This window comes from Odontesthes bonariensis, chromosome 6 (genome assembly GCF_027942865.1).
Source record: "Odontesthes bonariensis isolate fOdoBon6 chromosome 6, fOdoBon6.hap1, whole genome shotgun sequence".
In the NCBI taxonomy this organism is placed as follows: Eukaryota; Metazoa; Chordata; class Actinopteri; order Atheriniformes; family Atherinopsidae; genus Odontesthes; species Odontesthes bonariensis.
Window position 1 is genome coordinate 16,082,329 of NC_134511.1, and position 25,177 is coordinate 16,107,505.

The following is a 25,177-nucleotide window of genomic DNA, read 5'->3' on the forward strand; positions in this document are numbered from 1 at the left end:
CTACTTTCTTTAGCGAATGACATTTTAAAACAAAAACACAGATCAACACGCTACACTATACTACAGTACTACACGATACTAATATTGTAATAAGACGATGACTTTTTTGACAATGACGAATATTGAGAGACTTTCTACGATTAGTTTAGGCTACACCAACACAGATAGCTAGTTTGACAGGAGTGATGGCTGGACCAATCGCGTGCACCAGTCACTCGAAACGTGACTTCCCGCCTATTGTGGGCCTTTGTTTCACTGTGTGTGTACATTTTTAAGCATTTTGATTGGTTTTATGAAGTGAGCAGAGATAGAGACGTTTCAGAGGTAAAGGGAAATCCTCAGAGGTAGACGTTAACGGGAGAGGAGTCGATGAATTTGTTCAACCTGTTAAATTTGAACGCATTTAATACAACTTGCAAGTCAACTTGAATTGTCATTTACATGCCTTTCCTCAATTATATGGACTATACAACTTTGGGAGATTGTTTTTTAATGTCTATTCTTTGAAATTAGCTAAAAAAAAAAATTTTTTTTAATCCATTGTTTTTTCACGTTATCTGCCCGTACCTCAAAATAGAACGTTGCGACTTCCGACTCATTTCGCCAGAGCGGGTCACAAATGTGAACAGTTTATGAGGCAAAAACAGTGCTGGAACAATTCCAGTTAACTTGAAAGTCAATACTTGCTTCGACCAACTTTATCCTCTCTTAGACGAGCTTTCTGTCATTTCTTTAAGTGGTCTTCAGGAATAGTTCTCCAGGCTCCTTGAAGGACATCCCAAAGCTCTTCTTTGGATGTCGGCTGCCTTTTGTTCCGTTTCTGTCAAGATGATCCCACACTGCTTCAGTCCACTTCTTGTGTCATTTGGCAAACCTCAGCCTTTTCTCCCCGTTTCCCTTCCTTAAGAATGGCTTCTTTACAGCCAGCCTTCCATGGAGACCTTTTCTGATGAGGCTTCAGTGAGCAGAAGATGGATCGACTGAAGGTCCAGATGCATTTCTCAGGTTCTGTGTCCCGTCTTCGCTGGATTTTTTCCTATTTTCTTTGCAGGATATCACTTTGAGATACTGTTCATCTGCTGTAGATAGTCTTATTACTTCTTCTTTTGTCCTCCACTTGTCCAGTTCCTTCATACCTTTAAGATCACACTGCACATTGCGCTGAGATAAGCCAAGGTTTCGGCTCATAGCCCTTTGGGAATCATCTTGCTGGTGTGAAAATACCACCTTTTTGTCTGTCAAACTGTGCTATCAAATGATATGTTTTTGCAAAAGGCAAATTTTTTGAAGCTTGAATAACAAAAAAAAAAAACACGTTAAAAAATAAAAACTTTGACAGACCTTCAGAAAGCCCAGAGAACTATTGCTCATGACCAATTGAGAAGATATGAAAGTCTGGCTCCTTGGAAGCAAAATATAAAGAAATGAGGGGTGGCTCAAGACTTCTACACAATACTGTTCAAAATAAAGATGAAGCACTGAAAGTAATACATCCCTGATTACAACCATTTTCATTTGAGGAGCTTTTGTTACGCTACACCAGGATAATAAATAAAACTTGTGTCCACGGCCTCGTGAATTCTTTTATGGTTGAATATTTCTGCCAACAACGTGACTGGATATGGCTGGCTTCTATTTTTACGGCATTAAAATCAGGTTGAATACAAGCTTGTGCAAAGCTGCTGCCTCTAGAATATATTGCTTATAAGAACTGTCCTGAGTGAAGCTCTAATTCTCAGCTGATTTAATAGACTGACATAAACACACACGCAGACACACACAGTTTGTCACTCACCCCGAGGTCTATTAGTGTTCTAACTGCAGTGTGTGCTGCCTCCTCTGAGCAGCTCTCTGTGAGATACAGCACAAAGGCACACATGAATCAAAAGAACAGGCAGATAACCAATATAGAAATCCAGGTCGGGATAACAGAACAAAGCCACTACCAGTGGGACTGTAATTTTTATAGATGTATTATTGGGGGGTGCCATTTGGGTATATTCTCACTGTCTTATATGTTATTTCAGCAATGTGAGAGCATGTGATGTGAGTGTGGGAGCTGCTCTGTGTTTCCTCTTTAGTCCGTGCAGATTTGTTACAACGCACACTGAATCAGTGGGAAAAGACAAGGTGGCAGGCTTTTAAAGTTATGGCACAAAGAAACCTTTGTGTGAGTGCGTGTATTCGGGGAGAGAGATGTCAGGTCGAGCTCACCATAGTGCTGTTTCTTCTGATTTGCTGTATCACAGAGGTGGGAGTGTATCCGAGACACAAACTCTGCTTCTGCAGCAAGACAGACAGGAAAATGAAGGCATTACTCCAGCAAAGTGTCTGCCGAGATAGTGGATGGAGTGTTCATGCTCCAGTGATGTGCTACCAGGCTGTAAATTTGTTGCTGGTTCAGTCGGTCACTGCAGATAGTTTAGGGTGAAAGTAAGAAAATCTGAACGACTCCAATACATTGGTTTAAAAGAGAACATTAACTCTAACACCCTCTCATTTTCTTTTTGTCTAAACTTTCCAAAAAATGTGTCAATTTTAAAGCAAAGTCTCTTACCACCCAGAGGAGTGTCTATGAGGTCCAGTGCAGCAGCGGCCCAGCACAGCGCCCTCAGATGTCCAGCTAGCATGCTGCAGAGGAAGAACAGCATCTCTGGACACTGACTTGGCTGGCTTATCTATAAAATTAGGCAGCGAGCACAGCAGAATAGGTTAGACATGGTAAAGGTGTGAGTGAGGGAGTGAAGCAATGAAACAATTTCTCCAATAAAAAGTGTTGACAGTTCAAATTTGCCATCAGGAGGATTAAGTATGTCTGCAGGATGCAGAGAGGTATCACACTCCGGGACTGCAGCATTTTAAAAGGAAGTCCCACTGTAAATCTTTTTGAACTGCTGCAGGCTAAAAAAAAAAAAAAATTCTCACTGTAGCAGGTACCCTGCATAACAAGATGGCAAAAGTATTTGGACACGTGTGATATTTAGGTCCATCTCATTCTCAAACCCTGTCCAATCTATGATATCAGTCAAATGCTTGGACAAGACTACTGTTTCGAAGGTTGTTTTCATTGCCGTCATAATTTTTTTTTTTATTTGTTTGGAGATTGCACAGAAGAAAACTATCAGTGGATAAGAATCTCCTCCGAGAACACCTCCTCTTTCACAACCCCTAGCTTTGACTCACTTTGCTCTTGTTTATCTGTTGTCCTTTAAATACCAAGATTCATGACTAGGCCGAGTGTTGTTCTACACTTGCAGGTCGCTTTGGATAAAAGTGTACACTTTGTGAAAAGTGTAAATAAAGTTAAAAGATTCCTTAGTAGGAATTTACATTCGGCCTAACTGACCACAATATGACAAATTATTGTTCATCGATCGGTGTCTTATGTGTCTAAAGCTTCAAATAGATGCGTTTAATTTATTTACCACAGTAAACATTTCATTGCAGGGGAGCTGGATGCTAACCTGACAGGTGCCTTAACGTCCACGGTGTCAAAGTGTTTTAAGGACACTATGGATTTTATTCCGAGCTCAGGATGAATCCACCTTATACTGACGACAGATCGATCGTTAAAGCAGTTGCTATGAAGTCGTCAGATAAACTACTTTTCCCAGTCCAACAGACGATAGCTTGAAAAAGTCTCTAACAGTGAAAGTTGAAAACGTCACAAATTAATTAGCTTATTTAGAGTTTCCACAAACATTTCTCTCAGGAACATCAAAGCTGGCTCAGTGGTGTTGATTAAGTCTGGTGAGGTTAACGTCTGGATAAAAGTAAAAAATAGTCTCCAGCACATAGCATCACAGCTCCTCCACCTTCCAAATTTAGACTCAATTTTCATGGATTTAAAGCAAATTAGTTTTGTTTCTTGGCCTAAGCAGTTCTCTTCCTCTTCCTAATCGTCCTCAGTAGTGGCATCTTTGCAGCAGCTCGACAGGGAAGGCCTGACTCACACAGTCTCCTGTGAACACTTAAGAGGTATCTGCCATTTGAACTGTAGGAAGCATTGATGTGGGCTAATCTACCACAGGGGAACTCCTGGTCTACTTGTCCTGAAGCGGGCTGCCTGAGAGCAAGTTTCATCATCGTGTTTTTGATGGTTTGTGTTACTGCACTTGAATGAAACTATTCTGAGATTGGGGTTGTCAAGGTCTCCTTTGTCAGGCAACCAATCATAGGGGCAGAAAGTGTCACAGTATGATCAACTTGTTCTCGCTGTGTCTGACCATCTGGTGGGCTTGACATAGGCTACAACATGTCAGACAGAAATGATGACAACAAGTTCTGTTTCCACCACCAAACATTTTCTCCAGCACCAAAATCCTGGCGTTACACTAGCAGCTCATTGCTGGGCTACAGCAAAGAACTGCTTATGTGGGGGGCTGAGGGCAGGATTACTGACACCAACCAGACCGACTCAAATAGTGTGAATGCCATATTTAAATATTGAGTCGATGAAAAAACGATTAGACATTGAAGCAGCAGTGAGTGAACATGAGCAGTGTCCCTCTCATTTTCCTGCTGTACAAAGTTTTATATCACCAGTCGCATGCGGAGAGCTGCATTCACAATCACTGCTTGCAGCTACATTTATTAACCTTGTAGAGAGTTTTTATAAAGTGAGCAGGTATTTACAGATCCCACTCGAAACACCAGGCATTATTCCTGCTTGTATTGCCATTCATAAATACCAGCTGGTTACTAAACAAGACTTGTGATATCAAGACACCACTTTTCCGCGAAAACAAGACGAGCACTTTTATCTGTTGGTTTTTTTGTGAAGATGTAATGACACGGGCTGGTTGTGGAAAACCCAACCAGTTATTAGCTAGAGCCAACCTATAACATGTTCTATTATCAGCCCTGCATCCGCTTTGGGCATCAAGGGGGCACCTGGACACCTCCTTATTGCTTCGTGAAGATGATTTAATTCTCATCTGAAAAGCTTCTGCGGTGCTAACCAGATGGTGGGGAGTTTCAGGCTTATAAGCTCATATTGGGACATTAGGAGAGTTGTTAAAGTCATACAAGAGAAACTCAAGCTGTTTTATATCACATGGACACCAGAGATGCTCAGGAGAAGGTGTGGATCATTTGGTTTGGACTCTTTTGGGAGTTGCTGTTCACACATTGGGAGGCTTTCTGCTCGAGACATGCTCTCTGGGCTGGAAATATGAGGGAGGGGGGGCTTCTGGATGCTTATGATCTGGAGATTTTCCAAAGGGGCTGGATGGAAAATCTCCACAATAATTCAGCCGTAGAACATTTCAGGACTCTAGTGTTTGTGTGTGAAAATGGTTTTAGACACCCACCCAACCTCTGGGTCGTTAAGATAATTGTCAGCTGGGAGTTGTTGACCAACTTGTTGGTCACAAGATCTAAAGGCATTAATGGTTGTGAAACTGCCTGGAGAGGAGAGTCAAGGTTTCTCTGTCGTGCTGGTTAGGTGATACCTGGCCACCACTGTTTAAATTAGATTTTTCTCATCTAACATGAATAGTTTATTTAAATCCTCTTTCAAACTGTCAGTCTTTTCTGTCCACAATGTGTACATTACTGGCCTCCAAAGAGTGTCTCCTCTCCTTGACATGTAGCAGGACCACTGTCTTGACCCGAGGAGCTGGTTTTCCTGTGTTGTGCCATATGCTTGTGAAGTGGTTTAGTTCCCTTAAGCATAAAGGTCTGTACACTACACTGGACTGCATATACAGCATCCCTCAGTTTGTGTTAGGCTGTTTTGTCCCTTCAGAGAACCAGTTTCAGCTAAGGGTTTTGTTGGGTTGTGCGCCAGGATTTTGTGTTTTGAGAAAGTCCTAAGTTTCTTAGGCACTCCCCATAATAGACAAGACCCAGTTTGGCCCAGTTTGGGTATCTGCAAGTTTGAAATGTTTCCTTGATGTTTTTGTGCTCCTTTTCTTTCCCCCTCAAACTCTCAGCCCAATGGTGAAGAGTTCTGATGACAGCTAGTTTGTGTTCCAGCGGGTGGTGTGAGTCAAAAAGGGGGGTACCTGATATATATATGTGACAACGCCTAGGTCAAAATCCAAACTCATGAAGTCGAGGCCTTCACTGATTAGATCAGCTTAGTGGACGGCTACATCAGGCCCTTTTTTGGACTGTGCTGTGCACATTGTGGAAGACGGAATCCTCAACACTGAGGTGCCTTCTACAGCTACACAAACATATTGGTGCCTATGAGACTGCTAGCCTTCAGATCTTGTAAGGTTCCATTAATGATAGAATACATCGGACTGTGAATGAGACGTTCGTCTCCAAAAGGTCCAACAAATAGTCTACTTGGTTCCTAGATGTTGGTCGACTGTTGGAAAAGAAAAAGGTAAGGTGCATAGTGGTTAACAAGGCCATGTCCCAGTTTTTTTTTTTTTAAATGTTGCTGCCATCAAACTCAAGATGAGCTCATATTTTTCATGAAATAGTAAGTTCAACATTTGATAAGTTTTTCTGTGTTCCAGCGTGATTATAATTTGGGTTTATGACACTTGCAAAAACTGCTGGGTCAGGCTCCAGCCAACCCCACCCCTCCCCCAGGACCCCGAGTTGACTAAAGCCTGATTTATAGTTGTTCGGGAAAGGCTACGGAGAGCCCTCTCGGAGACGCTCTCCGTCGCTTGCGTGCGTCGGCCAAAATTCTTATCCATCCGTCGAGGAAACGGAGACTCGCGGAGACCGCAAGGGTTGTGATTGGTCGCCTAACAACATCATTTCCGGAATCACTTTTCCGGTTTGGCTCCTTCCTCTCACAACAACAACACCGCCATTTTTGAAAGAGTTTACTGTTTGCAGGTCAATATTTGGTCAAAATTATTTGCATTTCAATATCAATAAGCTCCAACAACAGTCTTTCTCTCTCGGTCGCCATTGTTCACTGTGAGGAGTGGAACGGAGCCGGAAGGTAAACAATCAATCAACGACTTTCACGATAGACGTCGCGAGATTAGGTCGGCTAGCGTAGTTACGCCTACTGATCGGGAGGTGAATTGCCTTGCGTATCCGACAGCCCGACGGAGAACTCCGAAAGGTTTAATAGCCTCTGCGTGACCACGGAGTCGGATTGACGGATAGCGACGGAGTAGCATACCGAGGCCTTAAGCGGGTATAGAAAATGGATGGATGGAGACTCGCACGTCATCGCCTTCTGTTTTTACTTTTTGGGAATGGGGGATGTACTGAGACACTGTGAAACAATCCAAAGAAAAGCAAGATGTTGCATCTCATGGCTGCAAAGAACTTAGGAGCAGCTAAAGATAGAAAAACACAACTACCACCAACATTCAATATTAGGTCATCAGAAGGTTGCATCTGTTTTGTTAGACATTGCATCATTTATCCAGTGGAGAGTTACTTGAGTATTTTCCAGCTGTTAACTGTTATTTGAGTTTCTGTCTTTTCAAATTAGACACATCGTGAATTATTTACTTAATTTACACATAAAAAAAATGCAAGTGTTTGTGAATAAAATAAATCCTTAAAAGTTTTGGGAGTAAAACTAATCTCTGAGCCTCCACAAAAACAGGTTTTCTGAGCGTTAAGTATTGTACTGACTTAACTTGGACTACTGCCAGGCTGCTATGAAAGACCACCTGAACTGAATTCATCCAGGCAAACTGAAAAACAGGCAGAAGGGGGGGTTAGGGAATGTCTTCTATCCCTTGGTACGGAGGTGTTTGTTGTTCTCATTCAGAACCTGAGGGCCGCGGAGCAGAGGCGTGGAGTGAGAGCATTGGATATAGAGTTTAAAAAGACTTTGAAATGTTGCGTAAACTTTGGCAGGGATCTATGTCCAGTGGACAAAGCTGAAAGTCAGACACATGTTTGTTTACCAGTGTGGGTGGCAGTGGTTTTACTGGACAGCACAAGTCAACCATCAACTTTCTTGTGGCAAAAGCAGTAAAAAATGTTTTTAAATCGATCCGTTTTAATAATTTACCCTAGCTATTCGTGATGCTCAGTACATATTCCGTTTTAAATAAAGGTCAATAATGTATCTTCACAAACCAACAATATAGATTGTGTTTGAAGTACAAAAGAAACAACAGAAGGGATGCAGCCCTCTTTTTCAGCACACAGGCTTCCGGGAAAACTGATAAATGATTCAGAGCTTTCAGTTTCTCAGCTTTAAAGGTCTCTATCGGACAAATATTCACATGAAATGCAGGCAATATAAAGAAGAAAACAGGTCTGTAATAAAAAAAACAGGTGATCAAGGAGGCTGGCGACTCAATATCAGACTTCACCTGTCAACAAGTTTAAGTCTCCCTGAATAACAACGCGAATACCCACCATGGCTGAGCTAGTGCCTTGCAGGGCAGCGTTATGCACATGCTATACATCAGCTTGTTTCATCTTGCATCACGGTGTGGGGAGAGAAATCTGTTTACACATCCCTCTGTGAGCACTGGCCTGTCTATTAAGGACAAAAAGCAACTGCTGCTTTCAATTTCAGGGCTAAGACAAGACTTATTCTTTCCAGGTAGGAGTGCTTTTTAAGATTAAGATTAAGATCCGATTTATTGGTCATGCGATATTTGTCCTCCGCTTTTAACCCATCCAGGTTGGCACCTGTTGACACAAACATGCACAGGGTCACACACTCATAGACAGATGCCTACCTGGAGCGGTGGGCAGCCTTTCAGCGCCCGGGGAGCATGGGGGTACGGTGCCTTGCTCAAGGGCACCTCAGCCGTGACAAGGCATCCCTCCAGCTATTAGTTCCACCAATCTTTTTTTTTTTTGAGTGGCGAGAGAGGGAATTGAACCGCCAACCTTCCGGTTATTGGACTACCGACTCTAACCACTAAGCCACGTCCGCCCCAAAAAGTAATTTTAATGAAAGTAATACCACCATATGTTGTAATTTCTTATTCTTCCTCAGTTTTTTTTGTCCATTATCTTGTCTTGCATCGTTCGACGCAGACTTACAAGCATGAACCCTCATTTCTGAAATACTGAAATTGTCTTCTGTCTTACAATACAGCTCTCAAAGCAAACAGACACACTTTTTGAGCTAGAACCCTCCAAATGACAGAAAAAAATGCCCAATAGCTCGTTAAGACTCAAATACAAAATCATCGTGGGATTTTCAGAGAAAACTAAAAAGGTAGTCGGTCTTTAACTTGCCTGTTGGTTTGCATATTTTACAGCGGAAACACAAACGCCACACCGATGTGCACAAGAAAGCTTTGTAGCACCAAATCCGAGTCATTAGTATTCAGGGTTTCCTCCCAAATAACAGGCTTTTGAGACAAAGTTTTAGTGAGTTTCTCGCTTAACCTCATCATGGAGAGCTAAACTGCCTTCAAAAAAAGAAAAATTCCACAGCTAATAGACATTTATTAATAAGCAGCTTCTCTGTTCAATTTCCATATACTGTGATAAATTCAGCTTACGCTTTTAAGGAGCTAGCAAGAGACAAAAGGACAGGCAGACTCAGCAATCCTAACTCAGGTTCTCTGGAACCTGCACAGTAGTCTAGTTTAGGGTTACACAAGTTTCAGTTCTATTCAGGATTAGTATTAGGTTTTCAATATTTTCAGAGGTAATGGAAACACAGTTTTGTGTATGTGTGAATAGGTGTGGGAGGCAGATTGTAAAGCGCTTTGGATAAAAGGCATATATCACTGCAGTCCATTTACCAGTCCATATCCCAGAATGATCTCATAACACCCGAGGCCAAAATGTCCCATCATTTTGTAATTTTTGAGAGCTTGCAAAATGCTTCAAGTGCATGACCTCTTTTTTTTACCCGTTTATTGTATACGTTTTATATATATATATGTGGCTCAGTGGTTAGAGTCGGTCGTCCAATAACCAGAATGTCGGCGGTTCGATTCCCACTCTTGCTGCTCAAATAGATTGGTGAACTGACAGCTGGAGGGGTGTCAGTCCACCTCCTTGCCACGCCCGAGGTGCCCTTGAGCAAGGCACCGTACCCACATGCTCCTCGGGGGCTGCGATTGGCTGCCCACCGCTCCAGATGGCATCTGTCTCCATGAGTGTGTGACCCTGTGCATATACATGTGTGTGTTCAACAGGTGCCATCCTGGATGGGTCAAATGCGGAGAGTAATTATGTGAGACTTGTAACATGACAATAAAGTAATCTTAAATCTATATATATAAATAATGTTGTTGAAAACCCTGAAAATCCAATAGATCAAAAGTAAAATAAATGCAGGGGTGTCAGGACTTAGTTACATTTTTGAGGACTTATAGCAAAGCTGCGGTGAGGATGGAAAAACCAACTTAAAAAAAATAAAAAGCACCAAATGTTAACAACTATGACCTAGTAAGACAGGGAGGTCACAGGTAGTAAGACTGGCTACTGTCCACTTTAAAGTAACTTCTGTTCCTGCCTACAGATTATATAGAACAAGTTTACAAAGAAGAGATCTCAGGATAGTCAAAGCTGCTGATGTTGGAAGTGCACTCAACGCATTTAACACTAGGTTGATTATTACCTTTCTGTGTGTTTCAAATCAAATCTCTTTAGTGAACTTTAACCTCAACGCTGGCAACAATGTGTGGAAATTCACTTTGTGTTATTCTAGAACGGCATCAGCACATTCTAAATATACCAAGTGTTGTATAAATTGTTTGACAGTACGAAGCCTCTTCATTTTAAAACAATACCCACAGCATCGATAGTTCCTTACTTTGTAACAAGAGGGCTGAACAGAGCAAAAGGAGGTTTGCTTTTTCTGTCAACCAGCAGGACATAAAAAAAATTAAAAATCTTGCAAGGTTTTGATTTTTTAATGTGAACATAAATTGAGAGGGGTTTGAATAAAAGTTGTACAGATGTTTTCCCCAAAGTTGTCGTGCACCAGTCGATTTTTGTAACTTGGCTGCGCCAAGAACAACGAACCGGATGGATCGATGTGAGACCGGGCTCAGTGAGGAGGTGCGTTTGTACAGCAGCTGTACAACACTGCAGTGAAATAGCACAGGGAGCACGTAAACTCCTAAAACTGGTGCACAGAGATTGGCAGAACTTTGGGGAAAGAGGGAGAGTTCTGTAAGAATGTGTGGAAGAAGCTACGGGACAGATACGTGAAGGCAAAGAAGAGGGCAGAGACTCTGTTGATGCCGGGGGCTTCAAACCTTCACCTCTATTAACTGAATTAAAAAATTAAAATGATCCGAAAACTGCAGCAGTATCATTAATTACAGTGTTCCTGCTCTTGACAGAGGCATTGTTTTCTTCTCCACTTTCGTGGTTGTAGAGTAGCGGCAACCTTCACGTAGCAGCGCCACCTCTGTGACGGAGAAGATTGCAACTACTGGCGCATCGACTTGCGCCACTATACATGGCGGGCACGAAATCGTGACGTCATCAACACCGCTCGCGCTAGCAGACGCGGCAACCATGCTAGAGCCTTTACACTCCAAAGCACCGTGGAGCAGTGGTTGTTTGGTCCCTTTGAAAGTAACCTGGCTTTGAAAAACATCAAACGTGACAACAGTTAGGCTTCTTTTAACGATGACTCGCACCACTAATTTACATTCAAACTATGAGACTCATCTGTGCAGCTTTTGTAATGTAGATGAAGTTACTTCAAAGTTATTTTTCATGTTGTGTTTCTGGTATTTTTGGATGTGTCCTGTTGGCAGTTGCTCATGGGGTTTCAAACCTTTGTCCCATCTTATAACCTCATGTTTCCTTGTGGCATACCAAAAAGCTAAAGTGGCCCAGCAAAGCTGTGTATCTACCTTGTACGAGCGCAGGTCCTCCTCCTCGCAGTCAGAGTCGCTGTGATAAGGGTCGTCACTGGTCGCCCAGGACAGAGTACCGTCCCTCTTCCAGACATCACAGATGGGAACGTCTCTGGGCATCTACATTAGATTAAGTACAAAACAGACTACAAGTGGATGCGTCCCACACACATAAAATAAAGCAAAAAACAAAAAAGTCTGAATAGGGTAAAGGCTTATATTCAAGAGCACTTTTATGTGTGTCTGTTGGCTTTTTCCTCAGACAACCTAAATGGACTACGTTGTATCCAGAGCTATAGAGTAATACAGAGTTGCGACACGCTTTGAAGTCGCCGCCAGGGCTGTCACGTGGTTCATGTGAGCCTCCGGAGTTCCAAACATCACAGCGCTGTCAGTCAGTTTGAACGGGTTTTAGCGGGACGGAGCACAAAAACGATAACTTTAACATTTACGACGCAATTTTCGGTAAATATTGACCCATAATGTGCATTGATCACTTCACCGACGATGTATTTTATCAACGTTTTTCTTTTTTGGAGCGCAGAGACACATTTATCACCGTTTTAAATCGTAGAGGGTACACCTGCATGCTAGCAGGGGGCAGCTACCTCGTCCTCCTTTATACTGAATCATGCCAGTGGTCCAGCTTACCTTCAGATCTACATCCTCCAACAGAGCCTGATGTTACTGTCTGTTCCCAGGATCTACTCCTGTTGTCCCAAACACTCCATCTGTAGAAGATGTCATTCAGTCTGTCTGTTCTCTCTGGTGTCGGATGGACAATGAGCCCCCCCACCCCCGCGACCCGATCGACGGATTCAGCGGGTATAATGGATGGATGGATGGATTAAAATATGAATTTAACTTTTTTTCTGGTTAAAACCATATTAATGACAAAATAAATGTGTCAGTTGTGAAAAAAAATAAACAAAACAGATTTAAACCAAACATTTTATTATAAAATGTCATCATGGAAAATGTAAAACAAGCCTTAATAAAGAAGTTATTTTACTGCTATTTATACTGTTGGGTAGATTAATCTGCAACAATGAACTGTATTTGATCAAATTCAAGGGTTTGGACATTGTAGAAAAGTTCTGAAGTCCTAATGAGGGTTGATCCATGGCAGCAGCGAGCACCACATCTGCTGACCTCCCTGACAACAACAACAAAGAAATTGATAAATTCATTATCACAGCTGCAAAGTCATGCTGAAAAAAACTTACTTAATTAAAGACCAGTCAGCTAATGCCTCACTATGCCAAAAATGTTGTAATTTAATCAATTTACCGGAGAAAATACGTCAGAAATACCAAAAATGTATTAAATGTATTATTACTATAGGCCTATATAGTATTTTGGTAATGTTTTAAAACCTAACAATCAAAACAACTTTACACAATGTCACCTGACAATAAAAAGTTAACGGACTTTAGTGAAATGATCACGTTAATTACCTCACGTTAGCCTCCGTTACCAAGCTTTAAGCTAGGCCCCTAAATCCATTCCATTTTTAACATCAACATCGACATTTCATGCTAACCAAATGTAAAAATAACGATGTCTAAGAGTATACTTCTGATAGATAATGCTTAAAAATGTAAAAAACGTTTAAAATGCTGTTATTTTATTAACTTACCAGTAATTGTTCTTGACGAGCAATTGAGGTTAACGGAGCTGCGTCCCTTGTTTGGAACTCTGGCGTCTCCGTGACCCACGTGACTTCCGCATTCCTTTCTTTCTATAGAAGTCTATGGGAGTGTCGCCACTCTTTTTACACCACTCTGGTTGTATCTAACTAAGGGGTCAGTTTTTGTCCTTTCCTTGCACAGACGTGCTCTAATAATACTCTTGATTTATTTTTGTAAGACTCCAAGCAGGAAGTTTTTAAGCTAAGTTCAGAGCTCCCTAAGTTAATGCTTAGAAGCTTTTTGAAAACAGTCCCTGGGGAGATTTTATGATTTTCCATTTCTAAATAATCTTGCATTTGCTGTAAACTCCCCATGAACTCACTCCGCACCTGTGTGCACTATATATACTCCACCACAAACATTGGACTAATGGCTATTTGGAAACATTTCACATATAATAGTGAGTTAACGCAAGATTAAAACAGGCACGTTTTGTGAATATGACCCTCAGTCATGCTGCGGGACATCAAGAATGGCAAGTTCATCTATGAAAACCCTGCCAGATGGTTCTCTCCTAAAGACCAAAGCTATCTGCCGTTACTGTTGACGTGATTGCGTTGTCAGAGGTAGGGCTGAGCAATTTTATCAATACTGCGATATATATCGATATTTCGTTTCCCGATAAAGTATCGATTTATTTATTTATTGTTAATTAAATTTTTTTTTTTTTAAAGCAAACTTTATTGAAAAGTCAGACGTTACAATTAGTGAAAACACAGAACATTAACTCTTTCGGTGCCATTGACGTCTATAGACGTCAATTTAAAAAAAAACGTTCACTGCCAAAGATGTCTATAGACGTCAATTGTGTTTTTTAACGGAGCGGGCTGGGGGACAATCTAGCGGAGTTCGTCACTAAATCTTAGGCTTGTAAACACTAAACAGAGAATATACTGGCAAAATTACCCGCAAGGTGGCAGCAGTGCCACTTTGCACAAAAAAAGAAAAAGCGTGTTTTCTCCGTTTTTTGGGTCAAACAGCTGATTTTGGTGAAACCAACCTATGTTCTACTGTCTATTACTAAAAGACTGAAAATGGTAGAAACAAACTTTTTTTTCCTGATCAAAGAAGAGAGTCTACTCTTTCTTTTGGTAATTTCGGTGTGTACATAGTCATAAGACACACTTTTCTGTGGGTCTTGGAAAATCAGTCAAAATACTGAAAAACACTTGGCAGTATGGGTGGCTCTGAACTGAAAATGGCTGGCAGCCAATGAGTTAAGGTAACAGAATACAATGCCAGGGTGTCACATTATACAAAACAGTGATAAATCTTGAAGTGTGAATGTTGATCATGTGAAAGAATGTTACATTCAGGTCAATACGCCCTTCTGTTGTTGTTTGTTGGATCTGAGTTGGTCATGAAGAATGCTGAAGATTTATATTCAACGCACATCAGATCAGATGTTTGAATAATGAAATTAACTGAAGGCAACAGAAACAGAGCACAACTTTTAGAAATCTTTAAAGTTTCTTACTTCTTCCATGATCAAGATGCCACAGCGGACCAGACTATCGACGGCGTCCAGAGCAAAACTCTGGCACGACTGACAGGGCTGGAGAGAGCAAGAATGGGTTAGCTCGATGGTGAAACACAGTTCAAGGCAAAAAAACAGCTTCAGCCCATCGCCTGTCTAAGAAATACAGGGGGAGACAACTGACAGGGAGCACAAAGTGCGTAGTAGAGATGTAGCTGAGATCACAGAGGGGGACTGAGAGGTGGCCGGCAGGGGGATGAGAGCGGGGGAGATTTTATTCTGTGAGAAATGGGGTGAGAAACAAAGCTACAAGCAAAGGAGACAAGAAAGAGCAGCTGCTGAAATGAAAGGTGGGCAAACAGAAGGAAAAAGTATTACCAGCTCATATTCTGAGCCCTTGAAGTCAGTCTGATGACGCACGTATATAAACAACCGCATGCATGCACACACACACACACACACACACACACACACACACACACACACACACACACACACACACACACACACACACACACACACACACACACACACACACACAAGAATACAATCTAAAACCTCTCTCTGCCTGAGATAGAGGCAGCAGAGCAGGATGAATGGCTGTTCAGCTCCATTAAACATCCATTGAATGAGACACACTGGGTGTGTATTTGTGTGATATGAATACAAACTCACTGGCATGACGCCCGGAGGCAGGAGATGGCAAAGCTGCAAGGCTCTCTCCGTCAGCTCAGCCTGGCAGAGCACCACATCAAACTCCATGTCACCTTTGACCTCCTCTCCCTCCACACCGTCAGTCCTCACCTTGCTGCTGACACCACTGAAAACCACCTCGCAGAGCATGGCTGACACCGCACATGCTACAAACAAAAACACCTGACTGTTAGCTCAGGGACATACAGGTGTTTGGCATTATCCAAGATAAAACAGGCCTGTATATTACAACTTAACGTGACAAGATGTTACAATTTGGTTGAAATACGTCAGTTAGTGAACTAACAGTCCTGAGATAAAGAATCGGTCAATGAGGTTTCCACAATTTATTCATGCCTGCAGTCCCTATTATCCTAATTTTTCTTGTGCTGGTGGGAAAATCCTAAAATTACATCTCTAAACCTTGCAGCCTTCATATGTTACAAAAATCAAATCGAGGCAGTTTTAATGACACAGAAACCATTTTTAAGGCTGAGATTCTCCTTCAGGTATCATTAGTTTGGCATTTATAAGAAGGCTCCTAAATCTGCCAAAAATATCACAACAAGATATAATTAAAATTAATTTAGTTTATTTATATAGCGCCAAAACACAACAAATGTCATCTCGAAGCACTTCAATGATACTGTCCAATTCAAACCAATTAGAGTCCAATTCATCGTAATTATAATTATAATCCAATCAAATCCTATTTGTTAAATTCAAAATGAGTTAATTTCATACATACAAGGGCAAAGTGAGAGGAAAGGTGTGACATAAGAGGCCCCCCAGCAGTCTAGGCCTATAGCAGCTTAACTATGGGATGTTTCAGGGTCACCTGAGCCATCCCCAACTATAAGCTTTATCAAAGAGGAAAGTTTCCCGGACATTTACTGGCAGCTGATTCCACAAGAGAGGGACCTGATAACTGAAGGCTCTGCCTCCCATTCTACTTTTAGAAACTCTGGGAACCTCAAGTAAACCTGCAGTCCGAGAGCAAAGGGATCTGTTGGGAAAATATCTAACAATGAGATCTTTAAGGTACGATAGAGCTCGGTCATTAAGTGCTTTAAACGTGAGGAGAAGAATCTTAAATTCTAAGAATTTCAAATTAAAATTTCAAAAATTAAATCTTAATTAAACGCACCAGTGTGATGGTAATGGTGGAATTTGTTTAAAATTCTAAACATAACGGAGGGAGAGTAGGTAAAGAGAAGGATTTAGTCAGGATGATGCCACACAGGACCCATAAGCCGTGTGTTAGCTCATGATACAGTCTCTGAAATACATTTGTTAACACATCAGCCAAGGTTAGTAGCAGCTTCAGTCTCTTTGAGATGATAAGGTGTTACCTTGAATACAATCTTTAAGAGGCCAGAGCAAATTCTGAAGCTAAATGATTGTGGTGCATTGCTGTTAATAAACTGAAGTGTTGATCGGAAAAATTCAACAGGATTAATCTTATTAGGATTCAAATATGAAGATTTAGGAAATCTTCCAAACGCTTTATCATTTCAACCAACTGAAATCTCATCAGACTCCTCACTTTGCTTTCTCCACGGTCCATTAAGTCCATCTCCTACTTTGCCAAAGATTGTTTCGTGTTTGTGCATCATTTGAGCTACTGTTACAGTTTGGTTGGAAGATTAGGGTAAATTTCAGGCTCTGAGCCAGTCACAGGCAGAGCATGGTGGGAGACGGTTAGCTCGTTGAATGACAAAGCAATGCAGCAGAGATTCTCAACACAGTTTAGGAAGTCATAAAATTGAAAATGTACCTGCATTTAGCACTTAGCAGGTGTTCATTTCAAACCCCGACACACTGCAGCCAATTTTCAGCTCTAGTTAGCCTTGTGAAGACATATATTCATACAAAGGTCTGCGTAAGTGACATAGGGAGTCTTGTTTTTTTTGTCATCAGGTTTGCATCATTTCCTATATTTTAAGAGCCGGAGGCGAGTGGTTGTAAAATATGGACAGCGTGTAATTGGACTTCTGAGAGCTTTGAGCTATTTGGCCACAGGCAGAGCTGTAGATCACTGTAGTTGTGGTACTCAGGAATTTATGCTTTCAGGTCAATGTGTGTTGGCTGTATGAAGAAACAAAAGAGGTTTCCATCTCCCATGATGCACATCAACTGTTTTTAGTAAAAGTAAAAGCTACCTCAAGCATTTTTAAACATTTTCTCATGAAACAAAGTTTATCTGAATTCTGCCTTTTACATCAACGGCCTGTAATGCATAACTTTGAAATGTAAGTTTTCCACTGATGGAAACAAGTTCACTGCTATCCTCGTGTCACTCGCTCCCTTTTAGAGGAATAAGTAAAAGAAATAATTCTAATTCAAATGTCATCTCTCAAATTGCTATTCCACACTGACATGCCAACACTAAGGGGTGACTGCCAAGGCCTCCCACGGAAAATAAGGAGCCTGGAGAACATTTGGATCTCAAGATGTTATTTAAGCTCATGTAATAAAGAATTCTGTTACCTACACAAAATACACCAACTAAAAGTCACTGACCTCCAACAGCTTCTAATATGAAGGTGTGTGTCACCGTCTGGGCCTGAAGAGAGAGGTGCAGTGTGGCAGCAGGAGACGGGCGGGGCAGAATAAGAGGGTCGGACCTAACAGAGAACATAGGAATTTTCCTTTGATGTTTATCAGCACGTTTCTTGTTCATTTGATAGCAAACCAACCTTGATGGTGCTGCAGCAATGATGAGGTGAGGGGTGAGCAGAAAGAGGGAATAGTGGACAACCTCCACTAAACTTCCCCCAAAGCCAACATCTTGATTTCTGAACAAGAGCTCCTCCGTGAGCCAAGCAACGTCACGACACAGGACGGAGGCTCTCACGCCCTGTGGAGCGGAGGAAGAGGGAAAAATTCATTTCCAAATCAAACATTAACCATCTGGTGACGTTAGTTATAGACCTCTGGGTATGACTCAGAAAATCACTGTCACACTCTACCACCAGCTCAAAAAAAAGTTTTGCTTATTGAACCTCTTGGAGAATTGATGTATACTTAGCGCAGCAGAGGCAGAATTCAGTGCACCAAAGGGGACCTTGGGAGACACCAACGCAGGAATCAAACATGTACCTTGCGGTGTCTGTACAGCAAAAGACTGGACACAAGACTGGTGGACATGACAGCTGTGCAGGAATATGCCGCTAAACAGACACACAAACACACACACGGAGGGAAGGTTTGCACAACATTAAAACAAAAGACTTTAAAGATTCATTTAGGATTCAGATATGTAATGTAATCCTGGACTTACAGAAGATGAGGTGCAGGATGACAGCAACACTGAGGTCTCTCTCTGGATGACTTTGTTCAGATGCATTAGAAGGCAGGAGCCACGACATCTGCCTCTTACCAAACACACTTTTAGCTCTTAAAGGAAAAAGTGAGAAGAAAGGGGACGATATTCAGTAGGAATTTGTACTATTTTCTGTCTTAACATTTAGGAAATGATTTAATAATGTCAATTTTTTTTATTTTTTTTTTTAACTACGTTAAAAACTGTGAGTTAACCACAGGAAATGCTGTTTATTTGTCATCGCACTTAATATTAGCCCACTTTATCAAACATATGTCCAGAAAACAAAAATAATGATCGTGTAAGCCACGAGTCATTTAATAAAAAGCACCACCTGAATAAAAGAGCAACAAGCTCATGGTCATTAATACATTATCCAAATAAAACACGTTTTCATCACAACAAATAAGGTCGTTTTTTAATGTCACTATCATCACTACATCAGTGGATATGTGGCCGCATTTCTCACAAAGCAGCTGTTCAATGTTTGCTGGACTGCACTTGCCGTTACCAAGGTAACCACAGTTTTCATCAACCAAGGCAGAAATCTGAGGGATTATAATTTCGTAGAAAACCAACAATATGTGAGTTTATAGAAAAGATCCACTGTAGGCCTTTAGCCATTAGAGAGTGTTGCTGTGGATCGCAGTCATTGGTGAGGCAGCCGCATAAAAAGATCAAACAAATCAGTGTTTCCAAGCATTATTTCCTCCAACTGAGGGGAAAAAATATGGAAAAGCAATATTCCATGTAAAGTCTGATACAATGAGTGAACTAAGAAAGCTGAATTAATCAGAACTTTACGCAGTTTGATAATTTTTTTTTAAGCATTTTTATCTGAGGCAATGCCAGCTCATCATGAGTATTATATAGGCATCTCAGCTCTGTGTGTGTGTGTGTGTGAGAGAGATACGCAGAAGAGTATCAGAGTGTGTGTCTAATCTTGGTTTGTTGATGTACAAGACTTACTGACTGTGACACTGTTCCATCCTAGCCAAGAATAAATAAACTGCTCTGAGTTTGTGCACATTTGTAAATAAATATTCACATTTGAGGACTTTTCAGTTTTCCTTAGCCACTCAAACGTCCCCGAAGCAGAAACTGCACGGCAAAACAATGAAAGTGCTTCAACAACTGAAAGCTCAACAGCCAGCAGTAGGTAGCACAGCATGATTACCATGTTGACATGCACAGAGAACTAAATGCGCACGTGCTGATAACAACCCAACTTAACCACCGCTCTTTTCCTCTACTCATCTGTCACTCGCCTCATTTTTCTTTCAAGCCATTTTTTCATCAGGCCCTCTCTCAGAAGAATTAAACATATAATGGGAGAAGCGACTCTGCTCATTAGACGCCGAGCAGAGATTGAGCGGGATGTTATTTTCAACTTGTTATCTTTTTTACTGGCAGACTGTGTAATGCTGATGGTAATTGGATCGAGTCTAAGTGGATGAAACTCTGATCAGAGGTTGCATCATATCTGTGCCAGATCTTAGGTTTAGTCTTCAAAGTTTTAGATAAAGAAACTTCAAAGATGTCAGATAAAACAAAATCCAAATCTGAATCCCACTGTGTTCACGTACAGTATTAGCACTCACTCGTGCGTGCAGGTGGGGGTTACATTACCTGTTGTTGAGGATAACAGGCAGCAACAGGTCCTGTAGAGGGAGCCATTCATCTACTCTGCACCTCCCAGACTCGCACATCTCCTACACACCAAAAGGATGATGTACACACACATGCACTCTCAAAGACCAGGAAAATAATGGCTATAAACCATTTAATACTGATGTTCTAGTCAACTAAATTCAGAAAAGTAGGAGAAGTCTGTATTCCATAACTTTTTGCTGCATCTCATTCTTCCAATATTAACAAAATATATGTTTCTAGATTATTAGATGTACGGCATAAAAACTAATACTGCCTGATAAAGCTACTCTGTAATTAATCATACTTTCAGAAAAGTTGGAATATTCATGTTGCCGGAGAGGCATTAATACAGCTTTTAATCACTTTGGAGGCAGCAGTTTGTGGGATACCGACTTATGTTGCATAAAATGAGACGGTTCTAATATGCTTAATATGATATCGCTCCGTTTAGGTGAGTCTACATTTCTTTTCATGCCTCAAAGAAGTATCTGATGAGGATAGAGTTTAAACAAAATATCATTTTCCACACTTATTTGTAAAAGCAAATTTTACTCGAAAAGGCCATCAGGGTTTACGATGAGGCGTAATGTTTGCCAGTTCAAGTATGAGTAAATCAATGGCACTCTGTCATGGGGGAAACCAAGACAAGCATATAGAAATCTTTATGCTCTATAATTTGATTCTTTTGTCCCTCTTGTCTAGCAATGAATGTGAATAATCACTGACCGATTAAAGAGTAAAAGAACTGTCAAGGTGCTGACCTTGACAGTTCTTTTACTCTTTAATTAAAACCCTAACTCATGTCTGCACTGACATCTGTGATATTCTAAAGACTCGAGACGAAGACAAAAGAACACTTTGCACATCTATCGTCAGAAACAGGCACATTAAAGGAAAGTCAAAAATGGCGGCACTGACTCGCTAACTTGCAAAAATAATTCATTTTCAGCATTTAGGCATTGGACCTTTTTTCGGGTCTCAAACCTAACAGTTTGGGAACAAGTAGTTCTTTAAGTATATGATCCTTCTGCTTCACACCTTGAGAGAAAAAGGCTGGGCCAGATGGATGCTCACACTTCCATTTGGTTTCTTCCACAAAACAGACCACAGCCACTGCAGCACAGATCTTAAGCCCACCTGTGTGGACACATCAGACGTACAGAAAAGATTGAAAGGACTTTTATGTACAGAAAGTTAGTCAGTATGTCATAATGGAGTCTTTGTCTTTAGGAGGGATGTTCCAACAGCAATAAAGCTAATGAGAGGATGTAGTGTATGAAAGGCACTAAGCTAAACAGCCCGTCTATGAGTGTGTGCAGGAACTGTGTGCACAGTACTTTATTTGTGTCGTGTCTGAATAGCAGAAGAAAATTATGGGGCAAAGACCTTATTAATGCAATTAACACAAAGCGACACCCACTCTTTAGTGAAGTCTCAAAGTGCAGATAACAGAGGGCAGGTTTAATGGAGACTAATAGCCATCACTGTTGCCTTGAAAAAATGAACCGCAAACCTCAGCTCATCAACAAACACTGGCCCGAGAGAAATTAGAGAGAAAAGTTGTGAGAGGCTCTAAAAGCTGGATCATCACGGAAATGTTTTTTCCTCTAGACCTTAGGTGTGACACTATGAGCCACACTGATATTCTGAGCCTTAGTGAGAACTATTGATTGTGTGGTATGAAATGACTGGATTCTAATGGCCTGGTTTGTTTCCATTATGGAGAACCAACAGACTTTGGGAGGGGGGTGAACAGAAACCATGCCATTGTGAATTCAGATGGCCTGTTCTTTTACTAACCTGTTGTGTGCCTGCAGTGCACCAAGCAGGTGAAGTCTGCACACAGCTGAAAAAAATGGATCAACTCAGGCGGTGTGTATGCCCTCCTTAGGAAGATGGTTTATACAAACAACCACAGAGAAGCCTCAATGCCAAATAATCCTAAACTGACGGCTCTGTCAGATCAATGCTGCATCTGTGGTGTTCATTTTGCCATTCAACCCATTCAGACCTACGGTGCCATTTAAAAAGTATTCTAAAGGGCAAAATATTATTTGAAAAGTAGTATTTTAGCCCACTTACAACCTTTCTGAAAACCTTGACAAAATTGTCACAGTCCACTCTTGAATGTTGCATCTGAAAGGTAGAAGCACACGTGTCATTCCAAGTCTCAGATACAGATCCGCACATGGACTGGATCTGGACCGAATGGGGTAAGAATGAAACATCTTTTGTTTGCGGGACAGCTTTCACTCATGACAGTAATCTAATTATTTTTATACTTGACATGAACTCAAATTGGGTGATTTTTAAGCAAGCCATATGAAGCCTTTTTTAAGAATTTTTTTTTAGCAGATTTATGGATTTCTGGAGAAACACAGGAAACGTGAGACGTACTAAATTTTAAAATATGTGGGAATAATGTCTCAATGTTCAAATTCAAATGAGTTATGACTCTGCAATTTTCAATTTAAACTGCTACATTAACTGACCCCATGTTATACCAAATCCTACTGCTACAACTGTCTCTACAACTACTGTAACTTCCTGTTGGCAGTCAAACACCAGTATGCACTTGTTCCTTTTGCCTCACACGGCGTCTCTGCCTCATATGTCTTCCTCTAGAAGTGTGAAAAACCCCGTTCAGTTACAGATGGCTCTTATTAAGTGTGTGTGCTTGGAAGTGTGTGTTTACACGCATGCACCTTTATGTTGGTCTTGGTAACGCAGTCGTACGAGATGCCCACAGGGACCAGGCTGACATCGGGGACAGATCCCTCTTTGATGAGCTGCCTGATGCGAGCCAGCCACTGGCCACCCTGACCAGACTCTGCTGACACACCAACACTTAACGCCTGATCCTCATGTAGCAGCTCACGTAGCAGCTGAGGAGGCAGAACAGATGGGAGGAGGAGAGATCGTGATGACAGAGAAAAAGGTCTGAAAAGTCCTGGCAGGGATGGAGCTATTAGCATACAATAGCTGCATCACATTTAAAAAAAAGTTAAAAAAAATAAATACATTTGCTGTTTAGCGAAACCAGACCTTGAAGGAAATACAAAGACACACGATCAGAGCATGGAGGGCAGCTGAGGGATGACAAGTCAAAACAGAGGCAGCAGGATAAAGTGCAGAAATAAAGAGGGACTGCGGGGAACACTTTATGACATTCAGAGATACTTCCCTTGCCTCAAGTACTGTTTTCCCCTTACAGACAAGGAAAATTCAATTACCATTGAACAGCAGCTAAGCAGGCCCACACTCAATAAACAATAAAGGTCTATTAACACTGAAATACAACCGATAAACAAGCCTGCACTCTCACGCAAAGCCAATATGCTTACTCACATAAATGGTCAATGAAACAAACAAAGTAAATAAAAATAAAAAACTACTGCGTCACTAATAAACAACCTTATGCACCACTGTGGCCACTGCCTTGCATATTAATGTCAACTTTGTTTATTTTATTGAGCTTTAAAGTGCAATATTGATCTTAATAAAGTTTGTAACTCCTCCAAATGAAACGTGTCATTAGGACAATTGATACAAAGCACCAACGGCTTCTTTGCTTATCACAAACACAACAAGATACAAATGACTATCACATGATAATCGTTTCCGAAAATGAATGCAGGCACCCGAACAAAGAGTACGAAGGTATGTGAATCTATAAAAGATGTGAGTGAGAGGGTGCAGCAAGAAATGCAGACTATGAAAATCTCAAAATAAGAGAGAAACTTTCCATCAGAGACAAACAACCCATGCAGACCTGTCGTGTCCTCACAATCCCACCAGCAGCCTTTTTTTTTTTTTTTTTTTTTTTTTTTTGTATTTTTTTACATTTCCCCGCCCTCTCCTTATTGCTTTCTCACTCCAGCCAACTCCGAAGTGGAAATCTCTGCAGCAAAACTCAAGCCCCCTGTGGTAATTTCAAGAATGAATAGAAACTGGGATGAGGCTAGGGAATGAGGCAGAGAAGGAGAAGACAGGTTGTATTCTGACTGAGGAGTTGGCTGTGATAACACTCCACCCTGGAGAGCAATGTAAAGCATCTGTGAGAGAGCATGAATTGAACCGAATACACAGAAACTAACAGCTAAATTATATTGACAGGTAGCATTTTTACTGCTTCGCCTGCAATTTTATATAATTACCTCTGGATCTCTTTTTAAGCAAACCTCATGAGCAACTTTCTCTCTGAATAAGGGCCCTGTGCCAAGTTCCTGGTCTCACATTCATAACCAATAAGCACCTTGTACCAAGAGGGCTTTCAAGAGAATGTGGTAACTTGTATCAACTTTTAACAGTTTAAGAGGACGACTAAATTTCATACTTTACAGACATCATCAGAACTGTAGTGAATCGTCATCGACCAAAGCATTTAGGTTATAGTTCAACATTGACTTTGAGTTTCAAAAATGGACTCCATGTTTTGATATCAGGGCATTCACATCCAAATTGGAGGAAGGATTTAAACTCATAGACTAGCATGATTGAACATCAGGAGCAGCCAAATAAACTGTTTGGTTTATTGTGAGTGAAAAATAAAGCACCGGTGAGAATGCACAAAGGTTCCCATATCACAGCTTCTTTACATGCTCAA

The 25,177-nt window shown here is 41.1% G+C and overlaps 1 protein-coding gene across 1 annotated transcript in view; it reads right to left on the bottom strand.

Moving 5' to 3' along the window:
• gpat2 (glycerol-3-phosphate acyltransferase 2, mitochondrial) overlaps positions 1–25,177 on the bottom strand; it is a 136,729-nt gene that overhangs the window by 2,608 nt on the left and 108,944 nt on the right. Inside the window, exons 10-22 of the mRNA XM_075468988.1 lie at positions 23,277–23,456; positions 21,610–21,708; positions 20,548–20,630; positions 18,877–18,992; positions 18,696–18,766; positions 18,293–18,453; positions 18,117–18,220; positions 15,576–15,760; positions 14,901–14,978; positions 11,730–11,852; positions 2,558–2,678; positions 2,215–2,283; positions 1,796–1,851 (exon numbers count right to left, since the gene is read on the bottom strand). Of these exons, the coding sequence (XP_075325103.1) occupies positions 1,796–1,851; positions 2,215–2,283; positions 2,558–2,678; positions 11,730–11,852; positions 14,901–14,978; positions 15,576–15,760; positions 18,117–18,220; positions 18,293–18,453; positions 18,696–18,766; positions 18,877–18,992; positions 20,548–20,630; positions 21,610–21,708; positions 23,277–23,456 (1,446 nt within the window). The remainder of the gene's footprint in view (positions 1–1,795; positions 1,852–2,214; positions 2,284–2,557; positions 2,679–11,729; positions 11,853–14,900; positions 14,979–15,575; positions 15,761–18,116; positions 18,221–18,292; positions 18,454–18,695; positions 18,767–18,876; positions 18,993–20,547; positions 20,631–21,609; positions 21,709–23,276; positions 23,457–25,177) is intronic.